The sequence below is a fragment of the Corylus avellana genome, chromosome ca10, assembly GCF_901000735.1.
Source record: "Corylus avellana chromosome ca10, CavTom2PMs-1.0".
NCBI classification, from domain to species: Eukaryota; Viridiplantae; Streptophyta; class Magnoliopsida; order Fagales; family Betulaceae; genus Corylus; species Corylus avellana.
The window spans coordinates 7,466,664-7,485,998 of record NC_081550.1 but is presented as its reverse complement, the minus strand read 5'-3'; the positions used below and the strand labels follow the sequence as shown (position 1 = coordinate 7,485,998).

The following is a 19,335-nucleotide window of genomic DNA, read 5'->3' as shown; positions in this document are numbered from 1 at the left end:
ATTTTTTTTATTAATTTAATTTAAATAATTTAATAAAATTTTTTTCATAAAAAATAAAAATTGAAGGGGTGACCAGAAGCTACCCCTGGCCACCCCTAGTGGGCCACCCAAAACGACCTAGGGGTAGCTCGCGAGACACCCCATGAGTGGTTAGGGGTGGCTCGCGATCCACCTCTTGGGTTTAGAGGTGGCCCACCTTAGGGGTGGTTAGGGGTTGCCCGCAGGCCACCCCTAAACCCTAGGGGGGCACCCTTTGGGAGGTTAGGGGTGGCCTACGAGCCACCCAAAACCACCTCGGGGGTGGCTCACGACCACCCCTTGGATTTAGGAGTTGCCTACGACCACCCCTAGGATTTAGGGGTGGCTCACGGCCAGCCCTAGGTGATTTGGGGTGGTCTGCGGGTGATTTGCCCACTCCTGGCCCTTCAATTTTTTTTTTAAAAAAAATTATTAATTTTTATTTAATTTTTTAAATTAAATTAATAAAAAATTATTATGCAGACATAGCAAAACTGTGTGTTTCAAAGAATATAACGGCAGTTAAAAAAATTTGACAGTAGGAATTTTATTGAAATTTCGATTGATCCATGGAATAAATTTTCGAAAAAAAAAAAAAAAAAAAAAAATTTGGTAGATAAAAATTTTGGCGTGTTGACCCAAGGACTTTAGATATATTTACCCTAAATTAAAATATCAATAAAATAAATAAATAAAGAATGATAGAACCAAGAAAGAAAATATTAAAAGTGACAAAAGAAAGGAAGGGAAAAAATAAATATAAAAAAAAGGTACATCATGCTTTAGTTTGAAATTTTTTATATATTTAACGGTCGATCTATATATGCTTAATATATAACGATCTTAAATATATATATAAAAAATATATATTCTTAAATTAAGCACAACACGAGCCAAAACGTTGGGCCGTTGATAACTCATCATGCACGAGGTTGTTGCCAACTTAGTTTTATAAATTGGGTTCGAAATTTCTTTTAACTCAGCTTAAAAGAAAACTTTGTTTTGTTCTCAAAACTCCAACCTTGTACTTCAATTCTTAGACGTTGGAAATTCAAAGTTCTCTCGCATGCAAACATAGATGGCAGATTTTACTTAAGATATACCAGATCATTAACTATTACTAACTATTAATTAAGGTCTCTTAAGTATCATGGTTAATATATATGTTTTCGGCATAAGAGATTTGGAGTGAAATTAATATTGTGGATTCAAATTTGTTGGAATTTCGTGACCAAATTTCAAAGAATTTAGGCAGAGAATCAGAATGTGATTATGACTTTGATCAAGTTGGAAAACATGAAGGCTAATTGGAAATGAAGTGGGACCGAGAGAGGGAGGGGTAGGGTTACTGCCATTTACTTCAATTATTATGAGGACAATCAACTCATGAATCATAATTAACATAAGTTTTCGGCTACATTTTCCGGCCATCATATTTCGATGACTCCCAAACTAGGAATTCTCTTATATGGTTGTTTTAAGAATTGTAAGTTTGAAATATGATAATATTCTAATTAAATAAATTTTCTTTCAAGTTGTGTCTTTTACTAGGACCATATGGTTTTACAATATTTTTTTACGCAATTAGTATGTCACTCTTTGCAAACTTCGACTACAATTAAAAATAAATAAATAAATGTAAAAGGACAAGTGAAGAGATATCATCTAATATTCACAACATACTATTAGATCATAGCCTCCACTTGAACAATGTTTTTAAAGAAATGATTGGTTTAAAAGAAGTTGTAAGCATATAATATTGGAGTTTATAGAGCGTAAATAAATTACATTATTCATTTATGCAAAAGAGAATATAAATGGTGAAAACTACAAGTGGAAGTGACATATCAAAATACCCACATTTATTGTAAAAGACAATGAATAAAAGAACAAACAAATAAATTATTAAATTATGAAGAGGTTTTTGAAGTCAATGGATCGAAAGGAATCCACACGCGATAGTAGAAAAGGTTAAATACGATCAAAATGAAATCAGGTAAAAGCAAGAATTACTGATTTAGTAGTAATTTTCTAAAATAATTTGCAAAAGTAATCGAAAAGTAAGTTATTCAAAATAAATTTAATCATTTTCACATACCTACCGATTTGATGAAATTTAAATCTCAAAAGGCGATTTGATAAAGGGTTGAACCCCAAAGACATCTAGAATATTTTTTTACTGGGAAAAATATAAAAAAGCCTCCAAACTACTAGTCATTTGCAATATAGCCTCTTAATGTTTAAAAGATATTAAAATAGCCCCCAAACTACCAAAATGTATTAAAAATGCCACTTATTTTTTATATTCCTGTAATACTCCTATTCTTTTAACAAATAAAATAATTGTAAAAAAAAAAAAACAAAAAACCAATGGCGAATAACCACAAAAAAAATAAAAAAATAAAAGTTTTTTGAAATAAATAAATAATTAGTCACTGTAAATCAATTTGGTAGTTTGATGGACTACTTTAGTACCTTCCTTTTTTTTTGGAATATTTTAAGAACCGTACCTTTGATTTTACTTTAATACGACATGAAACTATTTGCAATTTATGCCAACTACAATGACTAATTATTTACTATTTATTCCAAAAAACGATTTTTTTTAAAATTTTTTTTTTATTCAACCATTTTTTTTTTTAAATAAAAAAAATTGTTTGATTTTTTTTACCAAAAAAAAAAAAATTGTTTGGTTTTTTTTTTTTTACAATTATTTTATTATTTTGTTAGTTAAAAGAATAGAGGTATTATAAAAATATAAAAAAAAATAAGTGGCATTTTTTATACATTTTGATAATTTGGAAGGCTACTTTAGTACCTTTCAAACATTGGGAAGCTACATTACAAACGGCTGGTAGTTTAAAGGGCTTTTTTTATATTTTTCCCTTTTTATTTAATAACAAATAAATAAACAGAAATTTGATAGGAATCATTGTTATGCCTTGGGCAACAAGTTTAACTGATTACCATATGGTTAATTTGTTTTTAACTTGTGGGGCAGCACAAAATCAATTTTCTGATGCCCCATCAATGACCACTCTCTGTACTATGAGAAAGCGAGTGAAATGAAGTCTATATCATTGAGAGAAAACTACCTGAGCCAAATCTATAAATAAAAGGGCAATGCAACATATAACTTCAGTTACCCACAACACATCACATCATGTGCCATAACTACAAATAAAGTAAAAGTTATTTTTATTTTATAAGAAATTAAAATAAAAGTAACAAAAAAAAAAAAAAAAATTCTCAAAGCTGCTTATCCAGAGCATTGTGATACAAAGTGCTTTTACCATTTTAAGCATTGTAGATATTTAAAATGCTAGATTACCTCTCAAAATTGTGATCACACAGCAATTTGTAAAAGCCAAAGGATAGGGGAAAAAGCGAAGTGCTATTGGCGTTTCAGTGAAGGCAGCAAGCAGTCGTATATTCGCTCCATGCGAGATGTCACTATGAGCTTATATGTGGTTTGAAGGCCAGGCTTTCCTAGATCAATAATATCCTGTCTCAAACTGTTCAAAATATTGTTTGGGGGTTAGCTCATTGTCCAAATTCATGATTTCTCACAACTCTCCTGCTCTGTGACACACTCAAGCAACACAGGCAAGCATATATATGAAGAATTCAGCAGATTTGCTTGTAAAACAGACAAATAAAACTAACCACTGCCATTCCCCAGTTGCTTTTGCATGCCTCTCCACAGCATGGTACAGGCGATCCAGACTATATAAGGCTAATCCAAACATGCATTGCGCTTCTTTTTCCTGTAAGATACATGAAAGATGAAGGAGGAGTGGTGTATTTAACTGAAGCAAATAGAGTGTCTTGACGTCTTTTTCTTGATTCATAAATAAAGCAATGAGAGGCAGTCAGAAAGAAATTTCCATCCGATAAGGTATATTAAAGAACCTTGGAAGAATAATTGGGAAATACAAGGTATGAAATCAGAAGGAATACTCCATAACATGCAACTGAATACTTGAAACTTGTTAGTAAACTATCAAACATACATTGTCACTGTATTATTTCTCACTTCGTCCTTTTGTTTCTTATGAGGATGAGATCTAGTTAGGGCCAACAATTTTTTACGTGATTAGCAAACCCAACACAAAATCAGCAGGTTAAAGTTGAGGGATTTGACATGTTTAATTAGATGGGTCAAAAAATAGTTAACCTATATAGTTTTATTCTCATGCCTCGATACGACACGAACCCAACATGTGAAAACACGAATTGTCAACTTTAAATCTGGCCACATATAAGATAAAAGTTGCATATTTCTGTCAAAGAAGCCACCAGTATCAGGGGTAAGTGCAGAAGTTGTCGTTTCATCTAAGAACTTGGGAGTGGGAATAGTAATTCATGGTGATTGAGAGCAGCCTACAGTAGTGCGCTCAGTAAAGGTTGCAAAGGAAATTTCTCTTTACCTAAACTATGACTTTAAGAGAACACTTAATTCAGGTAATTAATCGAGATATAAGTTAAATTCATATAAAATGTAATTTGAAACTCAGTATAAACAGTCTTATTGTTTATGTACTCTTCCATGTAAGACTGCAACCTTAATTCGGAGGTGTCATGATATGTTTCACTACATTACTGGAGATTAAGATAAATAAGATTTTTAGAGCATCCAATCAAGCAGCAGATTCTATGCGCTTCCATGGGCTAAACTCAATTGATACCTATTTTTGGATTTCAGACATTTTACTTTATCTTTATAGGATCACTTAGTCAAGATGGTAGACCATGTGAGAGACTTTATTCTTTTTAATTTATCCTACTCAAAGAAAAAAAGAAAAACTGCGAAGAACAGGTAGCTTTTTCATCATAACTAGGTGAAGATTTAGAAAAGGATTAACAAATTATTTGACAATAGCTGACATAAATCACATAACAAGTGTTTAACATGCATTTATTTGAAATGAAAAAGGAGAACAAACAAACAAGGAAAGAGCAATCAAGTTGCAAAAAGTAATTACTAGATATACTTATTCGCATAATACTTTGTTACTGACTCAATGTAATAATTATTGTTGTTACTTTTTTAAACAAAGCATAGAATAAGTTTAGGCATATGATTTGTGTCAGCCCATTTCTATCATTTGGCGCATTCATTTTGATGCACAAATATATTTTGATTGCTTTGTTTGAAAATGACTTTAAATGAGAGTGAAAAATAAATTCTTAAGATATGCAACTACTCGTAAATTAAGGCTTATAGCATGAGTAATCTCCTGTTAACAAATGGGAGACCTTACATTCATGTGACTGCATTCTGCCAACAGAGTTTTCACTGTATACTTCTATGTGAAGGAAAACGCACAAAAGCACCTTGCCACATAGCCACACAAACACACAATTCTTTCGATAAGAATTGACCAGATATTTAGCTACATACCTGCCCTTGGTCAACATAAGTTTGGTACTGCAAAATCCTTTTCTCAACCTCCACAAGGAGCAGTCTTCGTTGGAGCCGAGCCACTCTTCCCCTTCCTTCTGCTCTGGTATCCTGATTTAAATAAGCAAAAATCAGATTAAGCTATGCCTTAAATAAGGAAAACCAAAAGAAAGAGAAACCTAATTGTAGAGATAACAGAACTTGGAAAGGTCTGATAACTCCATCCAGTGGGTAGCACAGGTTACTCCATTAAAATAAGAAAAAGACAAAATTCTAGCTTTGAATCTCTTTCAACAACGTCCATTTAATGAACAATGATCCTGCAGAATGTCCAGCAATGAAACTGGATGGATATTGAGACCAGAACGAATCCATTTCAAAACTATGCATCTTTAATCATAACTTTCGAAAGTACCAGTGCATAATAATCAGTTAACAAAAATGGCAATCGCATGCATTTCCCTCCATTTCCAAAAACCATTCATAATTGGTCAGTAGTAAAAGCACACATTTTTGAAATGTTAGGAAGAGTATAATTTCCACCAAAAATATAATCATGGAAATAAGAATTATGATTTGTGGCAAGAAAAAAAAAAAAAAAGTAAATTCTTAAAACCTTTAACAATTTTTAATTCAAAATTTGCTACTTGCCTAGAAGATTATTATATTCTCAAATTGAATATGCAACCCACTAGTAGACAAGACCTTAACTAAAGACATACAGCAAGCTATAACCATTGCCATTTAAACAGTGCAATGAACTACATTATGCACTGCACGCATGCTGACATGCAACAAATATAGTTCACATCATCAGATTATCCTTAGAAAATAAAAATAAAAAGAGCTTTACAATCTTCCTACCCGTTTCAACCAAGCACGCATTAACATGAGCAGAACAAGAGAGAGAAAGAATGCTGGTAAGGCAGCCAGAATGGCAAAGTTGATTTCATTAGCCTTAAGAATCTGGTCCAGCTCAAGCATTGCCCTGTTCAAAGAACGATTTTTAGGAACTATAACATCAGACAAACTAGTCTATTAATAAAATTGGATAGCCACCCTATGAAACTCACGTCTCAATATCCAGTTTCAGCTTCTGAACCTGTGATGTGACAAAACAAATGTAAAATTATTGATTCATAAACAAGTACGTATTGACAATAGCGTATATTACCTGGATGAGCAAAGCACGAGCAAGTTCCCCATTAAGAAGGTTCTGAATGGGATGCATAAGTTCCTTTTCATACCTACATCCAAGAAATCAATGAACTTATCTCTCTAATAAAAAGATAAAATCAGCAGAGTTACACAAATACCATATAAAAACGTAATTCAAAACATTAACAAGAATATGGAGTTCAATAGAAATCTTTATTGCTTGGATTATTTTACATTATTGACATGTAAATCTGTCTTGATCGTCTTGATCCTTGGATGATCCATAGACCTTGAACATATACTTACATTTTCTATGATCAAGAATTAATCTCAGTTACTTTCTTCACTTCCAACACTGTTAAAACTATTGTTTTAGTAATATTTCCCATTGGTTATCAACACCAGATGTTCCTATTTTCTCATCCTACTTAATACACAAAACAAATAAAAGATGTTTCAAGAAAAATGTTTTTTTTTATAAGTAATTTCAAGAAAAATGTTCATGGTAAGCAAATAGAACCAAAATAGGAAGGACAAAACTATCCTCTACAACCGTTTTCCAGGCATATTTAAGCACCTCACCATAAGCAAATCCTGTTACAAGTAACTAAAAGAAGTAAACACTACGAGAGACCTACCTGGCCATAACTATTTCAAGCATTTCCTGATCTGATGCATTCTCTGGGAACTTTTGACCTTTGGTCTGCTCAGCGAATGTCAACAACATTCTGCAAACGAAGGAGACAAATATTTTAAGGTTAAGTAACAGCAAGATCTATTAAACCCAAATCATGTTCACTGTGAAATCAGATATTAATAATCAATGCAATCCCACAAGCAATCTATGATGAAGAATAGTCTGGTTAACAAATGGGAATCTGTTTGACAGAGAAAATGGTATAAAAACAATAACCTGCGCAGGGAATTGGAAGTTAACTGCACTTCTTCAGGCTCCATAACACCTTTGTGCCTCTTCCTAAATGTCTCAAAAAGTTCATCTCTAATAGACAGAAGCTGTTAAACAATTGAGTTAATCATTGAAAATTGTGAACACTTGAGATATGAACAATGCAATGCACAAAGGATAAGTAGAAGGGAGAGAGTAGTGAGAGAGAATTGCTAGCATCAATGAAGAATAGATACAAACCACGCCCCCCACACCCCCTGCGCGCGCAGGGGTGCGTCCTAAAATGACTGCCTAGATTTTAAAAGACAAAATTACTAATGAAAAGGAAACAATCTTCCCAAAATGCTCTTCACACTATCAGTGGTAAAGATTTTTTACCAGTCTTACTGCTCTGGAAGTGGAAAAGTAAGCTTTCACTGTACCCGTATTGGGAAAAAAAAAAAAGAAAAAAAAAAAAAAGGCAATATACTCCCATTTGAATGTCTGATGATAGTTTATGAAGTAGCCCTTGATATTTTTTAAAAAATTTGAAATTGTGCAATTTCCTCAAGGTCAAAGGGTCTTGAATATGTCTTTCTCAACATTACACGACAAGGTTATCATTCAATTACTAATCCCCCACCGCTTACAACACTAATTGTGAAAATATTCATTGACAATGAGGCCCTTTCAACAGTGGCAGTTGTGACTAGTAAGATCAATGCCCATATCAACAAAGACAAAATTAATGGATATACAAGTATCCCTCTTATTCTCAACTTCTTCTTTTTTCAACTAGACTGCCCAACCCCTTTGATTGTCAAATATTCTTCACCATCAGGCAGGGAAGGGATACATCTTTTCCAATGGGTCATTTTTATTAGGACTGGACATTTGCGGCCCTTTCCTCCGCATATGCATCTAGTATTACAAAATACTGACGGCTCGAGATCTTAATCTTCAAGGGGTCATATGTTCATGACACAAAAGCAATTTACAGGCCACCAAAACATCCAATGATAAAAAATAGCAACCAAAAAACTCCAATGTGAAAGGAACTAATAGCGAGTACAGCAAGAATTAATATACCGGTTGTTCTACATGATCATTGAAAAAGCTAACTGTTGAGTCCCGCGCTTCACGAATCCATCTGTCAATGTCAGAACTTCCCATCAAACTACTGTGGCGTAGGACCCACATAGAACAGACAGAGAAGCCAACTGCACCACATGTATAGGGGATCCAATGTAAAGTTATCTTCCTGGGTTTCCGATGTTCGGCAACCTAAGAGAAGTTAAAAAGCAACAACACAACATGTCTCAAACCTGACCCAACTAAACAAGAAACCATTGCATAAGCCTGTCAATCACCCAAACATACCCCGAAAGAAACAAGTTTGGATCATTACTCTCCTATCAAACATCCAATAATTTTTTTTTTTGATAAGTAATAACTAGTCTTATTAAAATAAAACATTCAATAATAACAAACTAAATTTAACAATATCCCAATTTGAATTGACAAGTATCCTCCAACTAATAAATTGAATGTGTCTAGTCCATTTAAGGACAGCCATTCATACAAAGATCTTGAAAATATATCTTTGAGTTTGTTATACAAGACCTCCTCCCCCATCAAAGGTCTGATTATTTCTTTTATGCAAAATAACCTCAAAAGCATGGATACTTCTAACTAACAGCCAAATCTGAAGATTGTTGATGAGGAGTACTATTTCCAATATTGTTGTTCTTATTTTATAGAGCATTTACGTAACTGTACATTTCCCACTCTAGTATAAAATAATACTTTAGTAATGTGGGAACCCTAATTCAAGGTCCTCTCTTTCTGACATCCATTCTATCTCTTATTTTTTTCCCATCTTCTCTCTCTTCCCTTTCTTTTCTCCCATTATTCAACTTAGTATCAGACCAGAAAACCTATGTTCAAGCCATGACTCCACATCATACTCCCATTTAAGTTAAATATTCTAAGTGATAACCACATTCATTGAGAAAAGGTCTGCACCTACACGTAAAGGGGAATATTAGAATATTAATTAAATGATTATACTCACTATAGGCTAGAACTTTTGGGAAAATTGGTGATTTAACAATACAAAAATAAAAATACCACAGGAACTCTTACAAGATCAGATAAATAAGAGTCCAACTTCAATAGATTTTGATAAATCAAGTTGATAGCATCTCTAACTTCACAATCAGTCCACTGCGACCCTTCTTGATTTACTTTGGGCAGCATCTCAAACAGTAGTGGGCTTGAATTGCTCCCTTCAACAGAAGAATCACTCTGCATAGTATTCATTGTATAAGGAGAAATAAAAATTAGAAGTTCAAAATAAATATTAGGGAAATTGCCCCAAAAATCCTTGAGTTTTGCCTGTGTCAAATAAGGGCCTAAGTTTCTAATTTTGACAATAAAAAGCCCAATATTTTGGCCTTGTAACAAATAAATCCTTTTGTTATACTATCCACCCAACTTTTAATGGAAAACTTGCCAGCTAGTATCTTCTCCACATCAGACCAATAAAAACGTGTCACATATATCCATATCCATGTCACCATGCCACATAAGCAATTATGCCGGAAAAAATTTAAAAATGAAACAAAAAAAATAGGAGAAAGAAAAAGAGAAAGGACAAAGATGGGCGGTGGGAGGTGGAAGAGATTCACCCCCACCCCCACCCTCTACACCCTCCACTCCCACAAAAGGGGGTGGGGTGAGGTGGCCCCACCCCACAAAGGGGGCAATGGAGTGGCTCCACCCCCACCCCCCCTCTGATGGGTGCAGGGTGCAAAGGGGGGTGGTGGGGTCTCACCTTCTCTTTTTCTTTTTCTCTTATTTTATTTTATTTTTGGGCATAATTGCCTTTGTGGCATAATGACGTGGATATGGATACACATGGCACATTTTTGTTTGTCTGACATGGAGAAGATGACAGCTAGCAAGTCTTCCGTTAAAAGCTGGATGGAAAATGTGACAGAATTATTTCTCACAAAGACCAAACTTGGACCTTAAATTGTCAAAATTAGAAACTCATACTCTAATTCATCATAAGAGCAAAACTCAAGGACTTTTGGAGCAATTTTCCCATATATTAATAGCAATAATAACAAAAATATCTGAGTGTCCGGCATGCTACATGGTGAACACAATTACAGAAATGTAAACAATGCAAAAGCAAACAGCAATCACCACAAGCACAGTCATGAAAAAGGATAGGTCTTATGGTCACCTGACGTGTTGCATGTAGATGTCCAATTGATGCCTCCAAATTTGAAAATAGACCATTAATTGTAACCAATAACGAGGGCAATGAATTTTCAGGATCCTTCACTAACTCCTCCCCAAATCTATCAACTTCCATGTAAATCTATAAATGAAATTCAATCAAAATCAAATTATATACTCTTGGGGGAAAAAAAACCAATAAACACCCGTGCAGTTATCCTGCAATACATAACTATGAAGCTAAGTAGGTAGCATACAAGTGTCTATAGATATAAAATATGGTTAAGCATTTTGTAATCTGCATGTATGCGTGTATGCGCATTTGTGTGCAATGGGAAGTGTCAGTGAGTAAGAAAGGGTGGAACCACAACCTTAACTAAACATAATGTACCAGTTCCTCAAACTCACTAACAAACCTCACTATGCCAAATAGGCTAGAATATGGTCAACAAGGACATATTGCAGGCCTTAAGTACCCTAGCAAAGTTAAACAAGATTGATGGCCTAGCATTCTGAATGGTTCCTTGACAAATAGGGTACGATGCTTTCAAATTATATCTTATGCAAACTAACTAAACATTTTTTGACTAAACAATTCAATCTCATTAGAAAGCATAGAGGGATGCAATCTTAGTACACAAGAAGTATACAAGAGAATGCCCTTATTAGAAAGAAAAAGAAAAACAAAAGTCCAGAATATCAGAAAAAAAAAAAAAATGAAGACTATTATACACCGCTATCCATGTTTATAGGGATTTGAACAAAACAGTTTTTTAGCTCAACCACTGAAATCTCGTGATCTTCAAAGCTCATTGCATTCCACTCTCCAAATACACCACATTAAGCACAGAGGTGCCATCCACCGAACTTCCAAAATGCTACAGCATCCCAACTAATCTCTTCAACTAGCCAACAATTCTATTACCCTTCTAGGCATAACCCATTCAACACCAAAAAGATTGAAAAGTGAATTCCATAATTCTTTTACCACTTTATAGTGAAGAAGAAGATGATCAACGGATTCCTTACTCCTCTTGCACATACAACATCAATCCACCACCATGACTTACCTCTTCCTCAAGTTATCCAAAGTAAAGATTTTCCCTAATGCCAACATCCACACAAAAAATGCGGAACCTTGACTCCCAGATACTCTTCCATGGAAAATGGGAAACTAGAAGGAGTGAACAACCCATGATAAAAGGACTCACTTCAAACTTCGGTCTTTTGGATGGGATCCAACATATTTTATCCTCAATGCCTCGCCTCAATTTAATAGAATACAAAAGCTCAAAGAAAGAAGAAACCAACATAACCCAAACCAATCTTACACTACTGAAAATAGTATTCCAAAGAGCACTGCAATCTCACAATGGAGTAAAATATGATCCATTAACTCCCTACTCTTCTTACATGCAACACCAATTAACCACAATAACATGCTGCTTCCTTAGGTTGTCCATGGTGAGGATCTTCTACAATGCAGCCGACCAAGCAAAGACCGTCACTCTCAAGAGAACCTTATTCCGCCAAATACTCCTCCAAGGGAAAGGAAAACTATCATGGGTACAAGAACATTGTAGTATGATATTATCCACACATCATGAGAGATGGTCATTATATTTTACACACACAACAGAAACATAGGGAGCTTAAGCTGTCAATAAAGAAATGCAAAAGGAAAATGAACAACATAAGATTATTTATGGAGAACACAAACAAATTTAAGTAAAAACAAATGAAGAGACCATCATTAGTCAAATGCACAAAATGAAACCAAGAATAAGATTGAGCAAACCTGAGCCAAGAACATAGCAAGCGCAGATCTTAAGCAACTTAAGACAGCTATTCTCTCAGATATGTGATGTGATGCAGAATGGCATAGCTGCTGCATGGAAGAACCCTCAGCAACACTTTCACGTATCAGCTGCACCGTTCCATCAATAAAAGCCCGCGGCCCTCTCTCAAAAATCATGAAGTACATTTTACGAGCATTGGATCCCTGAAATAATATCATAGAAACAATGACAATATATTAGATGTCCCTACAAAAAGAATAATAATTAACATAAACTATCAGTTGAAGGGCATCATATGCATGGTCTACTAACCTCCGCCCTAGATTGCCAAAACTGCAAATTCTTCTGGATGTTATGCAAATTCAAAAAGATGTGCTCCAAAATATCCTCCAAAACCTCATAAACTCTAGACGTCTCTGTCATAACCCTGGGCAGGTAGAGCATTTAACCCATAGTTTGATGTTTCCCAAAAATAAGAAACAAATGCATTATTAACTCAATTTTTTAGAAAAATGTTCCTCTGCTGACAAAGCATGATATGTTTCATAAAAAACATAAATAGGAAATCTTTCATTAGCTTGCTTTTACAGAAAATTAAAGTAAAAGAATTTCCCAAACTTTATCTTCAGTTAAAATGTCATTCACATAAATACATTTCAGTATTAGTAGCAATCAAAATTACTATCTAACTAATTCAAAATATCTTAAAGGAACTGACTACTATAAATCAATTACTCATCAGTATTTTACATAATCATTTTTAACAGCCAAAAAAAAATAAAATTAAAATACGAACAATCGTTGAAAGTGTACCACAGTTAAATTATTAAAACTTGACACAAAATAAACAGAGAATGAACACGAACAGCAATTAAATGTAACACAAGTATAGAACTAAATTTAGTCGAATTCTTCATTACCCAAGGAAACAAAAGAAAATGCGAACCTCGAAACTCTCTCCCTCCATTTTCTCGGCAACCGAACAAGAAATAAAAGGAAAACAAGAAAAAACACTATACAAAGAAGTGAAAAGAGGTAGCTACAATACAGAGAAGAGTCGAGCGAGTTGGAAGGCAATGGTAGGGGGAGACATTTCCTGCGACTCCGGTACCCAGCGCGAGCCGCTTGGCGACAGAGATTTGAGATTTTCCCGAGAAAGTTCGAGCCCGAAGAGGGAAAGTAACCGACCACTCGGTTCCAGAGATAGCTGGAGTAGAATGAGAATAGGGTTTTGAGGTCCTTGGACTCGTTGCTCCCCTCAGGTACCACCTCCATTGAGTTCCTGTAGCTTCGTCGCTCTCGGCTTCTGTCCGGAGAAGAAAGGAAGAGAAGCACCGGATCACTGATTCGATGTATATATTTCAATTCCTCAGGCGGCCTTTGACTGCTTCGACTTCGATTGAAATTTTTTTTAAAAAAATAATAATAATAATAATAAAGTATATATATAAGTTTCCTCCCATGTGGGTCGGGGTAATTTCTTTCAACATAGTCTATAAAAATAACATGTTCCTTGAACATATGAGATGCACATATTTTTTAAATAACATAAACAAAGTATATATTTTGTCCTAAACATGAAACACAAATTTTTTTTTTTAATAGTATATATTTTTTACATGTTTTTTTAATAACATGTAAATATTTAAAACATCAGTGTCACTTTTTGTAACAACCCGATGGGAAAATCAATTAACTGGTAATTGATATCTTGGTTCATCTTCCAGCCCTATCCCTCATGGAACAGAACTCAGGGATCTTAAACTCTCATAAACGAGAGAATTCAACGAAAAACTTTGTTATTCAAGGGAAAAGGAAAAGAGTAACTAAACAACCACAAAATTCATACATCAGAATAATTATAACACCTCATCATATAAATAAGTCACCAAAGTATTAGTCGACAGACCGTCATCCGAATAAACATATTATAGAACCATAATATAATTGTCTTGCAAAAGATAAAAGATCAAATCTTAAGTTTGAGTAATGCCAAAGAGATGACAATCTCTATCATGTCTGCCCGTGTGGTTCTTCCGTCATCCCACATTGATTTCAGCCACACAGGGTCCATGTCTTCAAAAAATGACTCTAATCAAGTCATGAGCAATCACCAAAGTCTGGTCCGTAGGCATCCTCGTCTATGCTAGTTAAACCGCGCAATTATTCATAACGGAGTGAGAAACATAAGAACAAATGAGTAAGTCCAAGGACTTAGTGGAAATTAATGCACATAATACCCATGCCAGTTTTTTTGTGATGAACTCCGTTTGATAAAGGATGCAACAGTTTAATCATGACAGTTATCTAGGATGCGATATAGATATAGTACATGCTTATAATCATGAGTAATAGTGATAGTTCAACACTATGGTCTATCCAAGATATTACCCCTACTCAGCAAGGTTGGCACTATTCTGAGGAACCTGTAATACAATGTTAGTGCCCCGACCATTGTACGCTACCGTTCATAACACTAGCAGCCCAATCGAATCCGACCTCAGGTAGCACACGCCACTAATGATGTACGTCATGTAGTGACAGCCCGTTAAGGTTGTGCCGGTTACGAAACAACCATTGGATCCAAGACTCATATATTACACACACATTTGACCATAAAGTTAACATGAATAGTAAGCCCATGACATTATCCCACACATATCAACGCACCATGTCATACGATGCAATTAATCTTGTCTGTATTTTACATGCATACTTTTACAAGTCTCAATATCATTATCTTGTTAAGTCACACATTTTCACAAATAGCTAAAGTTCATGTGCAACAAAGTGTATATCGTGAGAGTTGTAAATATGCATGTTTTGATACATAAAATAGTCATGCAATGAGAGAAATAAATGGCGAGCATTACTCACCCAGTTGTAAAGATTCTTCGAGTAATCTCCCAAAAGTCTCGGGTTTTCCAAATATGTGGAAAACCTACCATTAGTCCTAAGTCCAACTAAAACGAACCTAGAATGTGAAAACATAGGCTATCGGACGACTGGTAAAAATGGCGTTCACTGGAATGCTTCTAATCGTACGTCCGGGTCCGTGGTCGTACTTCCGCCCAAGAGGCTCGTACGTCCAGTCTCGTGGCCGTATGTCTGCCCAGAAGGTTCAAGTAGAACCTCATTTATTCCAAACATCCTCCTACTCTCCCAAATGAGTCATAAGGCTGTCAAAAGGATTTCTAAGATTTCCTATATCAAAATAAAGTCTCCATACACACGAAAACGCATTAATCAAAATCAAACGCTTAAACAAAGATTAAAGGCACAACCTAACTAGAAATTCAAACCAACAACTAAGTTAGTTCTAAAAAAGCATTAAAAGAGCATAACGACTTAAGGAACAAGTAGGGCTTAAAAGCTTACCTCAAAACCTCCAAGAATCACATCTCCTTCTCACAAACTCACAAAATGGGTTTCAGATAGCCTGGGGGCGAGAATGAAGCTAATGGTTGAAGGGAAGTGGGGTATTTATAAGTGGGAAAAAGCTGATGGCGCTGCACTATAGGAGTATATGTACGGTACTATTTACCTTGCAGACCAAATGCTGCATCATACGTTCGAGCATTAACCAGAGGTTATCCAAAAGTCAGCGTATGTTCGGGTGGTCCCCCTGCATACATCCTTGTACTAGTTGCAGACGTACGTATGGTGGTCCCATGTGTACGTCCTCACTAAAGACAAGAGCATACGTATGGTGGTCCCTCTATGTACGTCCAGTCAAAAAGTCTGAAATTCCCAAAATGCCCTTACAGCTGTACCTAGTGACGCAAAACCCAATTTAACTCTCTAAGCTAAGCTTTAGCTTAGTTAATTATTTGGGTCACTACACTTATAGAGGCCGGTTTATAAAAATAAAAATAAAAATTCTTAAAAAATATTAATTAAAAATGCATGAAAAAGTTTTTTCTTTTTTCAATTACTTTGTGAAGTGGTAAATGAACTAATTTAGATAAATCAATGGTTGACGTGACAATTTCAATTAATTCTTAAATTTTTTTTACCCTTAATAAAGACGTTGGATTGGAACTATTATATAAATATTGTGGGATAATTACAAAATAAAATAAAAAAAATATAGTTTCTAACACTACTCTTTATAATAATGCCTAAAAAAAACTCATTTGAGTCTACAACTATTGATGGTAATTCAATTCAATTCAAAAAAAAAAAAAAAAAACTATTGATGGTAATTAACTTGCATAGGATAGTCCATCCTTGTGAAATTTCAAGTCATTTGGAAACCTTCAAGGGTTTAAAAATAGGGTCAAATGCCATTTTGGTACCTGTGTTTTAACAACTTTTTTTTAATAAAAAAAAAAATCATATTGTTGATATAGTTGATCGCACACCGATAATCCAAGCAAGGAGACCTACAAAAACAAAAAGGATTTGGCTTAAGTGTTGTAAAAAAACTACAACACATATGATGTAGTAGTTTTCTCATTGGTTCAAATTTAATTTCAAGTTTTCTATGAGTTGGAGAGATAATTTAAGTCTAGATCGTTAAAAAACTACAACACCTACGCCAAATCCAAACAAGAAACAGGCACATGTGACTTTCTAGAAGTACCGGCGGAAGACACTCTGAGACCTAAGTTAATAAGACTTTTATGAGAGAGTGACTAGGAATCAAAAGAGTGAGAAGGAAAAAATGTGCATACCTCATTCTAGGATTTAATCACTTATGTCTCGTTTGGTTCGCTTAATATCAAGTCCGTTGGAAAAGGAATAGCAACAAGAGAATAACATATTTATTGATAACTTAAAATAAAGGAGAAAATGCTTCTTCTTTTTTTTCTAATTAAAAAGAGGGGGGACCAATTGTGGCATCACCCATGGAAAACATGTTTGAGCCTCACCCATGAAAAACATGTTTGAGTTAAAGTTTCTGAAAACTGGTTTTCTAGAACCAGTTCCAGAAATATGGCCTAAAACCAGTTTGGCAATATGTTTCATTTTAAGACATACAAAAATCAGTTTTATACAACATACATTTCTATTTTTCCCCCACAAAAATCAGTTTTTTGTCTGCAGTTATCAACCTCTTTGTGAAGTTTCACAACAACTCAAAACCTCTTTTTGTTTTTTGTTTTGTTTTGTTTTTTTTTTTTTCAAATATAGCAAAAACAAAATGTCAAAATCCACCTATAAATATCGGTTACATAAGTCCCTTCCTTTCACAACAATTTCTTTCAATCAATCAAAAGTACACTCAATCATGAAGAGCTTGTTCATTTTGGCCCTCTCCCTACTTGTTCTTTTCGTCACTTGTGGTAACTTCTTAAAAATCTACTTATATATGGAAACTTAGAAATAGTGTGTTATTGGCATGCAAAACCATGTCAAACATTCATTGTATACGTTATATTAAATTAATTTTTTCCATTTACATCATAAAATATTTACATAAACATTTGTTTCAACAATTTAACATATTTAGAGGATTGAATCGCTCTCGTTAATCAAGCATTTATAAGATATTAATTTGTGTGATGTTTATGTAGTATGTAGCATTTCATTATATAATAATATTCAAAGTAATCACTTGAATGGTAGAGAAAGTTAAGGAACACATTGATAATTGAACGTCAATTAAGACAAAAAAAAAAAAAAAACAAATGTGCCTAACTATTTAATTATAATTAGAGAACTCATAAGATAACATGCAAACCATATAGTAAGATGGTTATGGTTTTTGGAATAATACCCTATTTTCGTTAAGTGAGGAAATCAATTTTATGTAAATCTTTTTGGTTTATAAGGAATGTTGTCAATATTAGTTGTCTTGAAAAGTTATCCTTTTAAATGGTCAATAACGTATACATATTATATCATGGTAGGTTCTTCTGCTTCCATAGAAACCAAGCCGAAGGCTAACGCGGTTGCATGGCCTAGTTACCCACCTTGTGTTAGTGGTTTTTGCACAGATCAGATATGTTGTGCTCAAGGTACTCTTTCTCACTTTCTCTCCCATATATTTTCAAGTTTTATTTAATTTATAACCTTGATCAATGCGGACAAAGATTCTCAAAGAGTCATTTCATGATCAATATGTACTATTGTTGTATTTAACGATATAAATAATGTCACGTGATAAATATATTGGCATGCTATTTAAAAATTTTAAATGATATGACATAATTTACACCATTAGATACAACAATATTATATTTTGATCATAAAATAGCTCATATTCATTTCACTTGAAATTGAGAGTATCCTTATGATCATAATTAACAACTTTGTTAAGACAAATGAGTGTTTTTAAGATTATGAAAAGAAAATCCTTCTTGTGGTTTATTTAAATTTGAGTGTACTTTTAAGTGGGCATTATTTGAAGTACCAAAAAAGTGAGAAAGAGTTGGAATAGACATCTGCTTTAAATCTTACAAAGAAAGAAAAATGTCTTGACATTTGGGAAAAAAAAAAAAGAAAGAAAAAAAAAAAACGTAATATTAAGTAAAAGATCTCATTATGCTCCTATTTAGTTTGCTCAACTTCCAAATTCCATTTTAATTATTTCGACGTTTATTCTTAGAATTCAAATCCTTTTTTTGTTTGGCATTTTTTTTAAAAAAAAAATAATAATAAAAAAAAAATGGTCTTTTTCTTCAGAATAATGACCTTTTTTTTTTTAAATGACAATTTTTCTGAAGAAAAATACAATTTTTTTTTTTAAAATAATAATAATGGCAAATAAAAAAAGACCACATAGTATGTTATTACTTCATAAATTAATTTTTTATTTTTTATTTTGTTTTTAAAGACTGACTTTGAAAACATTTATCATTACTAATATATGACTT

The 19,335-nt window shown here is 33.8% G+C and overlaps 1 protein-coding gene across 1 annotated transcript; it reads right to left on the bottom strand.

The window, feature by feature from the left end:
• Window positions 1-3,081: 3,081 nt before the first annotated feature.
• On the bottom strand, window positions 3,082-13,904 carry LOC132163956 (protein DGS1, mitochondrial). The gene is made up of 14 exons (XM_059574345.1): window positions 13,563-13,904; window positions 12,827-12,941; window positions 12,514-12,717; window positions 10,720-10,857; window positions 9,612-9,773; window positions 8,556-8,750; window positions 7,494-7,594; window positions 7,219-7,308; window positions 6,597-6,669; window positions 6,496-6,524; window positions 6,287-6,410; window positions 5,423-5,533; window positions 3,685-3,785; window positions 3,082-3,533 (listed from the first exon to the last, which is right to left on the bottom strand). The coding sequence occupies exons 1-14, from the start codon at window positions 13,787-13,789 to the stop codon at window positions 3,413-3,415; spliced, it is 1,791 nt and encodes a 596-aa protein (XP_059430328.1). The 5' UTR covers window positions 13,790-13,904; the 3' UTR covers window positions 3,082-3,412.
• Window positions 13,905-19,335: the final 5,431 nt, after the last annotated feature.